This window comes from Oncorhynchus gorbuscha, linkage group LG02 (assembly GCF_021184085.1).
Source record: "Oncorhynchus gorbuscha isolate QuinsamMale2020 ecotype Even-year linkage group LG02, OgorEven_v1.0, whole genome shotgun sequence".
Classification (NCBI taxonomy): Eukaryota; Metazoa; Chordata; class Actinopteri; order Salmoniformes; family Salmonidae; genus Oncorhynchus; species Oncorhynchus gorbuscha.
The window spans coordinates 72592446-72602450 of record NC_060174.1 but is presented as its reverse complement, the minus strand read 5'-3'; the positions used below and the strand labels follow the sequence as shown (position 1 = coordinate 72602450).

The 10005-nt window shown below is 39.9% G+C and overlaps 1 protein-coding gene across 3 annotated transcripts; it reads right to left on the bottom strand.

Moving 5' to 3' along the window:
• Positions 1-1107: 1107 nt before the first annotated feature.
• On the bottom strand, positions 1108-9494 carry mtmr8 (myotubularin related protein 8). Of its 3 annotated transcripts, none has more exons than XM_046296792.1 (14): positions 9383-9494; positions 7150-7272; positions 5497-5659; positions 5221-5378; positions 4922-5050; positions 3717-3851; positions 3489-3621; positions 3198-3307; positions 2887-3012; positions 2701-2750; positions 2312-2512; positions 2060-2188; positions 1782-1908; positions 1108-1691 (listed from the first exon to the last, which is right to left on the bottom strand). In XM_046296792.1, the coding sequence occupies exons 3-14, from the start codon at positions 5657-5659 to the stop codon at positions 1482-1484; spliced, it is 1671 nt and encodes a 556-aa protein (XP_046152748.1). In that variant the 5' UTR covers positions 7150-7272; positions 9383-9494; the 3' UTR covers positions 1108-1481. The 3 variants fall into 3 exon arrangements, with proteins under 3 accessions (XP_046152748.1, XP_046152736.1, XP_046152742.1); XM_046296780.1 differs by lacking the exon at positions 9383-9494 and adding an exon at positions 7736-7926; XM_046296786.1 differs by lacking the exon at positions 9383-9494 and adding an exon at positions 7736-7926 and having other exon boundaries at positions 1108-1688.
• Between the last annotated feature and the right edge of the window lie 511 nt (positions 9495-10005).

Here is a 10005-nt window from a genome sequence, read left to right as displayed (position 1 = left end):
ACCACTAGGCTACCTGCCCACCCATATAAAAAATATACTTTGATTTATTTAACACTATTGGTTACTATCTGATTCCATATGTGTTATTAGTTTGTCTTCACTATTATTCTACAAAGTAGAAAATAAAAAAAATAAGAAAAACCCTTGAATGAGTAGGTGTGTCCAAACTTTTGACTGGTACTTATATATATATATATATATATGGCATTCCAAAAGTATTCAGACCCCTTGACTTTCTCCACATTTTGTTACATTACAGTCTTATTCTAAAATTATTTTTTTATTCCCCCTAATCTACACTAAATATGACAAAGCGAGAAAAAAAACAGAATTCTAGATATTTTTGCAAATGAATAAAAAATAAAGATGAATACCTTATTTACATAAGTATTCAGCTATGAGACTCGAAATTGAGCTCAGGTGCATCCTGTTTTCATTGATCATCCTTGAGATGTTTCTACAACTTGGAGACCACCTGTGGTAAATTCAATTGACTGAAAATGATTTGCAAAGGAACACACCTGTCTATATAAAAAGGTCCCATAGTTGACGGGGCATTTCAGAGCAAAGACCAAGCCATGAGGTTGAAAGATTTGTCCGCAGACCTCCGAGACAGAATTGTGTCGAGGCACAGATCTGGGGGAAGGTACAAAATAAAAATCTGCTGCATTGAAGGTCCTCCATCATTCTTAAACGGAAGAAGTTTGGAACAACCAAGAATCTTCCTAGAGCTCGCCGCCCGGCCAAACCAATTAGGCCTTTACAGTAGAGTGGCCAGACGGAAGCCACTCCTCAGTAAAAGGCACATGACAGGCCGCTTGGAGTTTGCCAAAATGCACCTAAAGGAATCTCAGAACATGAGAAACAAGATACTCTGGTCTGATGAAACCAAGCAGAGCCAAGACAATGCAGGAGTGGCTTCGGGACAAGTCTCTGAATGTCCTTGAGTGGCCCTGCTAGAGCCCGGACTTGAACCTGATTGAACATCTCTAGAGAGCCCTGAAAATAGTTGTGCAGCGACGCTCCCCATCCAACCTGACAGAGCTTGAGATGATCTGCAGAGAATAATGGGAGAAACTCCCCAAATACAGGTGTACCAAGCGTGTAGCTCAAGGCTGTTGAAGCACCTTTGGCAGCGATTTCAAAGTACTGAGTAAACATAACATAACATAGTAATACATTTGTAAAAATTGTTAATAAGGCTGTAACGTAACAAGCTGTGGAATAAGTCAAGCCACTGTATTTATCCCCCAAAAAAGGTTGTAAAATAAATTGTTAAATAAATGTTCAACTTCTATTGCTGCTAAAGAATTGGATCAGAATTTGTTTCATCAATAAGGCTGTAATTTGCTCAGTCAACTAACAGATTGGATAATCAGGCCACAAGCTTAACTGCTTCAGTGGTTATTTCAGAGGAACTTTGTCCCTCCTCTGACATCTTTGATCTCCATGGAAACAACTGTGCCCTTTGTGGCAGTAACTCAATTTTCTATAGCTACTGGTTCCATCTTCTCGCTCCCTGCAGTAGGTACCAACTCTATTTCAGCCTCCTCCACTGCAGCGCCATTCATGAGTGGTTTAGCATTTTCGGCTGTGTGGCTAACCGATACAGGAGACAAAGAGGTTTGTTCAGGTGGCGTGCCTGTTGGACTGCCCTGATCTGCCAGAACACCATCCATGACTGCCAACTGCTACAAAGGAATGAAAATATTGGAGAAATGTATTCAAGCCACCCAAGAAAGCTTTTACATGTGCCATTAGAAAAATCTATATCCACTTACTATCTGGAGATCTGTCATTTTCTTCTCACCCTCTGCCTTTTTCTGTGTTATGGTTAACAGGTGATCCAGAATGGACTGCTTTGGCTGCATGCCCTTGTCAAAATGATTATACATGCCACACCAAAACCTGTCAAATAAATAATGCAATTGGTATTCTATCAAATTAAACACAAATTCAAATGTTTGAAAAAAATACTCTGTACAGATATTGCTCATGTACATTGACAATATATTTATTTGCTCATAGTGAAAATCTCAGGAAACCAATGAGAACTTACTTGAAATTCAACGGCAATGTGCTTGGCCTCAGAACCTCCCTCCCTAATGAACATTTGTGCAGAGGATTTCTGTACTGATGGCGGTTCTCCCAGAGAAATGGCCAAACTGAGAAGGTCCTCTCATAAAGTCTGAAGATCGAAAGGATAAATTGTTCACGAACAGATTAAAACCTCCAAATCGGAAATGACTACTACAGAAAAGGAAATCAGATGTCTGCATAGGCACTGCAGTTTATTTCAGGGACTCCTCACCGCATCTCCTCTCGCTCTCTTTGGCAGTTGCCAATGAAATTTCCAAACTGGCAGGAGTAAACATGGTTGTGGATTTCCAAAAGGTACTTCTCGTTGTACTCAAAGCCACAGGGGTACTGCTCCATGAGATTCCAAAGACATTCAATGAACTGGGTGAATACAGGGGACACCTCCTTGGGATCCCCATCCACATGCCCACACCTGCAACTCAATATTATATCTGTTATCTTCTTATGTCCTATGTACACCATGAAAATCTTATGTTAAGACTTATCTGGGTTTTAGCTTGTCCGATAGTTCAGTTATTTTCGTCACAAAGTTGTGTAATTTAGCAGACACCAACATGGTTAGATGATTGGCCTTGTTCCAAATATATTAGATGTTAATACCTTTGTGTGAATTTATGCCCCATAGATATCCATTCTTTTTCTATCAAAACCTAAAATAAGAAATAAACAGAATGGGAGTTTAAATAAATAGTGTTAAAATCATTATATTTTATCGACAATGACTGTGTTGTCCATCACACAAATACTCAGTGTCAAGATAATGCAAGCAAACCACTCTGTTCTCACCATGAGTCCCTTGATGGTACGATAGAAGGGGTCCAAGAGGATGCTTGCCAAAGAACACACCTGAGCTGTGCGATCCCAGCCATCTGAGCAGTGTACAAGCACACTAGCCTTATCCTCAGCCACAGCCTTAGCAGAGACAAAGGATAGCTCAGAACCACATCATACACGCTAGTTTACAAAACTAGATGGATACAAAGCAAAAAAAAAGAATTTGTTTTCATACATTTCTAAGGTTATAGGTACTAAATAAGAATGTGTTGCCATGTTTATATTAAACTAAGAAGATCGCTACATGGCAGGATGTCTATTACCTTAGCCAGAAATACTCCAGCATCCATCACAGCCTTGATGTGACGCAGCCAACCAGAATTCTCCAGTCCCGTCAAGTAGTCACTCATTGTTGGAGACTTCATAGCACACACTGAAAACAGAAGATGACAACTAAGCACCTTATAAACTTGACTTTGTCGAGCATGAACTTTGCCTGGTCTTTAGTCCTTGCTGCAAAATGACTTTTCACTTTAGTAAATGATTAATAAGTATAACCCATTACATCCAATGATTATGGTTCCTCGTTTTAATGTGAGAGCAATGACAGTAACCTTCCAGAAGCTTCTGCAGACTGTTCCTCATGACATGGATATTCTCAATGCCCACAAACTGAAAGCAGATGTTTGAGTAGTTGTCCTCATTCTCGTATCCCTTCCCTGCTGCTCTATTGGCCATTGCATTCAACTGTGGAAAAAAGCAGGATGGTTTGGATTAGGATGGGGCAATTGAAACATACAGGGGAAATTAGCAATATAATTATCTGAAAGTGTATTTATTACCTTAGGCCTGGTATCCACCACATACATGAAGGTGCTTTTGGGATTAGCCCGGCTGATTGCCTGTAGCATCTCCTCATCTTCTACACACCGAGCACTTAACCCGGACAGGGGCTGGCTACAGCGGCAAATGGCAGCCTGGTAGATGAGGGGGAAACCAAAACAGCTTCACCATGAAGTGCATTTGGAATGCCATTGTAATCATTAACCCTCCTGCTGTGTTCCGGTTGAATTGGACCGATTTACAAGTTCTCTCTGAAAAATGTAGTTAATTTAAGCTGATTGTCATAAAGTGCCATGACTTTGTCCACACAGGGCATTTGAACACACAAAATACATTTTGATAATTTCATGACATTTTGTGTGTTTTATTTAACTTTTGTACACCTGTGGTATTCCCGATCAAAAATGACCAGTCTTTAGAAATGAATGGGTGAGACTACAATTAATGTATAAAATTGAGTTCAGGCACATGCCCATTCATCAAATGGACACACTTCCTCTCCCAGACCCCCACATGCATGTGTGTTTGAGCACACACATACAAACACCTCACTCCCCTTCTTGGCTTCCATGGCAACCCCCACGGGAACCTTTCTCCAATATGATCTTCCCCCAAACGAGAACCACACCTGTTGGCATTCTCACAAACAATTGCAACATTGTCGCAATAATATATACAACTTTTCTCGCAGCTCTGGTACATAAAGCTTTTTTGAGACCTTGCTTACGATTCATTCTGTGGCAGCACAATGACCAAATGATATACTGTATGTGAGGCTCTTGACCATATATTTTATCATGACACTGGTGAGGAGAGTCCTCACCAGTGCACAATATGTTTCATCTGAGTATTTGTAGTCAAAATAATCCGTACATTATGCTTTTCTTTTTTTTTTTTTACTCAAAAACTAGTTGTATGAGCTCAGGTCAATGAGGCCTACAGGCCATAAATAGCAAATAGAAGTTCAAAACGTGTAATGTTCACAAGAACTTAAGTTGATAAAAAGATTTAACAACATTAGGTGATAATATATGTATTATTATTGATTTATAATCAGCTATAATGGGAAGGTCATTTTGGACCGGGAACACAGAATTAATTAACATTAAACGAACACAACAGGAGGGTTAACAGATACAGTAAGTATAGCATGCGCAGAGATGAGACTGAACCTTGCATTAAATAAGGGAGAGTCTGAACTTACATTACTTTCCTTGTGGTAGTAGGAGAGAGTAGGAATGCGCCCCCTGCTCCTGAATTTGGCACTCCCAAAGACTGTGCCCTTGCTTGCGGTTTTAGGAATGCCCAGTTCTGAGTGATATGTGCTGCAAAGCTAAGCAATCCAGAGGGAACAGAACAACGTGTGCATGCATTAGTTGCAAATGCCTTTGCTTGATGAGAAGCTAATGCAAAACTAAAGAATTACATGGGGGAGACAGCATTTGTTTGACAAAAAAGCAAATTCAATAAAAAGTCTGAAAGGCATATGATTGCTTAATTTACCTCATAGTTCTTGTTGAGGTCTGTCATTTCCCAAAACTCATTGGGCAATCCCATTCTTTTGAAATCCATGGCTGAGTCAATAAAGCCCCAACCATTTCTTCTCTCGTCTTCATCTTGTTTTGGGTTGTAAAGAAAAGCATACAACTCTTCCACTTTCCCTATAAAAAAATGTCCAATGTTACTGTATGGACGAATTGTATAAATATTCACAGTGGATCATAATTTTGTTTTTACCCGAAAGGGAGGAGGGTTGATAAGGAATGCTACTGTAAGTACCTGGTTGGGAGAGTCTGACCAGGGACTGATGAACATTTTGGCAGTCCCTCTCACTGGAAATGACAAAGTGAGCCACATGGAAATTCTTGCAGGAAATGTGAAGTGGGCATCCCATGGCTGTAAGAGGGAGTTTCTCTACTGTGGCTATGAGATGGTGTAACATCTGGTGAAGATGAGAGTGAAACCAAAAACTATTAATCTTGAGTCCTGGCTTTTAAGTTCCCTACCACTTCAATATTGGCAGAAACCCAGATAGGTGTAGGCCTAATATTTGTGGCACCACCCCTGCTAACAAGGGGCATATACAGTGGGGCAAAAAAGTATTTAGTCAGCCACCAATTGTGCAAGTTCTCCCACTTAAAAAGATGAGAGTCCTGTAATTTTCATCATAGGTACACTTCAACTATGACAGACAAAATGAGAAAAGAAAAAAATCCAGAAAATCACATTGTAGGATTTTGAATGAATTTATTTGCAAATTATGGTGGAAAATAAGTATTTGATCACCTACAAACAAGCAAGATTTCTGGCTCTCACAGACCTTCTTTAAGAGGCTCCTCTGTCCTCCACTCGTTACCTGTATTAATGGCACCTGTTTGAACTTGTTATCAGTATAAAAGACACCTGTCCACAACCTCAAACAGTCACACTCCAAACTCCACTATGGCCAAGACCAAAGAGCTGTCAAAGGACACCAGAAACAAAATTGTAGACCTGCACCAGGCTGGGAAGACTAAATATGCAATAGGTAAGCAGCTTGGTTTGAAGAAATCAACTGTGGGAGCAATTATTAGGAAATGGAAGACATACAAGACCACGGATAATCTCCCTTGATCTGGGGCTCCACGCAAGGTCTCACCCAGTGGGGTCAAAATGGTTCACAAGAACGGTGAGCAAAAATCCCAGAACCACACGGGGGGGACCTAGTGAATGACCTGCAGAAAGCTGGGACCAAAGTAACAAAGCCTACCATCAGCAAGGGCATTGAAGATGAAACGTGGCTGGGTCTTTCAGCATGACAATGATCCCAAACACACCGCCCGGGCAACGAAGGAGTGGCTTCGTAAGAAGCATTTGAAGGTCCTGGCGTGGCCTAGCCAGTCTCCAGTTCTCAACCCCATAGAAAATCTTTGGAGGGAGTTGAAAGTCTGTGTTGCCCAGCAACAGTCCCTGCTCTGCATCACTGCTCTAGAGGAGATCTACATGGAGGAGTGGGGCAAAATACCAGCAACAGTGTGTGAAAACCTTGTGAAGACTTACAGAAAATGTTTGACCTCTGTCATTGCCAACAAAGGGTATATAACAAAGTATTGAGAAACTTTTGTTATTGACCAAATATTTATTTTCCACCATAATTTCTTTTTCTTCTCATTTTGTCTGTCATAGTTGAAGTGTACCTATGATGAAAATTACAGGCCTCTCATCTTTTTAAGTGGGAGAACTTGCACAATTGGTGGCTGACCAAATACTTTTTTTTGCCCCACTGTAGTTGCTTACACACCAACTTAGTCTACATCCTATCCAGTGCCTTCATATATGTGAACAGTGAAGGTGTACATAGTATGGGAAAGGGCCATGGGTTGCTTTCATACCAGGCAATTTACACCCCTTTGGCGCTCAACCCTTGTCATGCTCTCTGAGCAAGTGTCATACCCAGGTTTCCTTGCGAGTGTTACAGGAGGTCTCCACAAAGATTAGATGGGTTGCTGTTAGATAGAGAGTGCCAATGGCTGGCTTCTTTGCAGTGTATCGATCCAACAATTTCACTTCTTCCACCTGTATTTCACATAAAAACGACATTAGGACAGATTGAGTCACCACATGCCATTCTCTGAATAATAAATATCAACAGGTGAATGAATGGCTGAGAAATCATTTCCAAGCACTCTTACTAAAACCAACACCAGGAAATCCTGGAGACCTAGAGGTTCCAACACAGGTGTGCTGACATGCAGGAATGTAACTTTAGTTAGCTAGCTAGCGTATTTGCTGTTGCTTGTTGTGACGGTCAGTCTCATGACAACTATAGTTGCTAGCTAGCTAACAATCAAACATGACTAATTTAACAGTGTTATGTAGCTAAATCAGAGAGCTGGCAGATTATTCAGTTTTAAAACTATCCTATGAAACGTAAGAGGCTAGATAACGAAGTCAGGTAATGTTAGCGTAGTTGCTAGCTAACTAACGTTAGTTATTGCCAGTTAGCATCACTGGCTAACGTTAGCTAGTGGCCACCTACCTTTGGCGTTAAAATGTGCTCCATCGTCCAATGCCAAGAAATGGGTGCTGGTCTAAACAAGATTCATTTTTTAAAAACTACTTTTTTTACATTTTCGGTTGCTATTTCCTGAAGAAACTTTGCACATTCTGTAATTTTGCCTTCCTACCTAGCGCAAGCCAGCCTAGCAATAAAATGTTGGTGCGTTCAAGGTCGCCTAATTTGTAAGGAACTTCCTCTATATTTGGAACTTTTAGCAGTTTCATGTTTCAAGCGAAATGTTACAAAGCTAGTCAAATTTGACAGTGTAGCAGTTTTCAAATTCATGTTGCCATGTGTCATTTGTGCTACAGTAGGAACATTTGCACAGGACAGAAATGCCTACCAGACACATGCATGACTTAGTAGTGTGCCTTTGTACAGCATGTGTATGTTTACAACATTTCTGGACATCAATTACATGCATTTGCTGAGACAGCTTATTGGCTTTTTCAAACACACCCTCGTCACTGTTCCATTTTTGTCCGTTAGCTCTGATGTTAGCAAGGGTAAAATACCAAAGTTGTGCTGATGTGAGATATTATTGTACAGCTGCAAAATTGGTACTTTCAATTATATGAAATACAACCCTTGATTAAATCATAAGAACATACTACTCTTGTTTATGCTTTTGTTGCAATCTCGATGATGTTTAAAAATATATATTCATTATGTTTAGAAAAGGTTATGAATGCTTTCAAAGAATATCACTCACTGTATAAGCCCCTTTTCAGTACATGACACATACTACGTCACGCACAGAAGCACGGGACTTTAGGATGCAGAAAGAAAGCCATCACCATCTGTACCCGTTATGTATAGCCTATATTTACGTAGTTATTATTTATGAACAACAAACACGTTTTGGGGTTGTAATACGCTTGCAATGTTATTTTGATTATCGCTTGAAAAATTGCTCAGATTATATTTGGTTGTGATCTTTGCAAAATACCTATTTTGGATGCAGCAGTTGTAGTTTGAATGCTAACGCTCATTGACATAGGCTGGAAGCAAAGCTAGCCAAAGAGCCATTATACTTGTTTATTTAAAATAAAATAAAATGTAAAACACAGTTGATTTGCGATGATGACACAAACAGTATATTAATTAGGACATTCATACAAATCATAAAATCTAATTATAATCTAAAAGTATTGTGAAATTCACTCATAAGCAACATGTAAATGTTTTTTTTTTTTACCCTGGTGGTCTATGAGAACTCCTTGTTTTCTGTAAGCAAATAAACGATGCAAAATATGTTTTGCAAGTGATGGATCAAGTAGCTTGTAGTTTTGTATACTTTTTGAATGGTTTCAAGGAGCAAAAACATAGAGCATTGGTCTTCAGCGCAACAACGTAATGAAAAGGCATCTGGTAGAAGTAAATTGATCCACCATTTTCATATTATATATATAAAATGGTTAGTTGGCCAATCCTAAAGGGGATTGGCTTATAAAAGATAATGAGATAATATCAGTCAGTTAAATGTACTTTAATGAATTATTAAGCCTTTGTGTGCTTGTTTTGATTAAATGCTTAAACATTCACAAAGTTTAGTGATGTTGCAGATTAAGATACTCTCATAGAACAAAATGTATAATATCTCCTAAACCTGTGTTTACCACCGACCTTATTCTCGGCGTTTATCCAAAACAGTACAAAAAGTCCAATAATTACCCCATCGGCTTTGGCCAACGAGCCATGGCGGAGTTAGCCGCCATTAGTCCCTAAAAAAAGACACCATTACTATTGCTCTGGAATGTCAAGATGGATATTTATAATGGGCATGTTCCTCTGTCCAGGCGTTGCTGATGCATGCCAGATTTTACAGCGCCTGGATATAGTATTTTAGATAGGCTACTGTATCAGCTAACCACATCATATATTATAGCAATCTGGTGCCAGTCGATGACTGGGACTGCCACGCAGAAATATCAGCCCACAGAGAGAAACACGAGATTGAACTTCACTCAACTTTCTAGAGCAGTGGTCACCAACCGGTTGTTCTCCAATGCATTGCTAGTCGATCGCCAATCATTTCTGTAAAAAACCCAACGATGAAGCCTTGTGTTCCTATTTGGTTTATTCGTTTTGGGCTGTTGGGGGTAGATGTGCCTGATTCAACTGCCCTGTGTTCCAGGAAGGCAAACTGTTGTCATTTTGAACCATTTCTTGTGTCCGAAGGTATAAACTCTGCCTTCCCGGCGGGCCCAGAGAGCAAATGAAGTGCACTACAGGTCTACCGCTGGCCA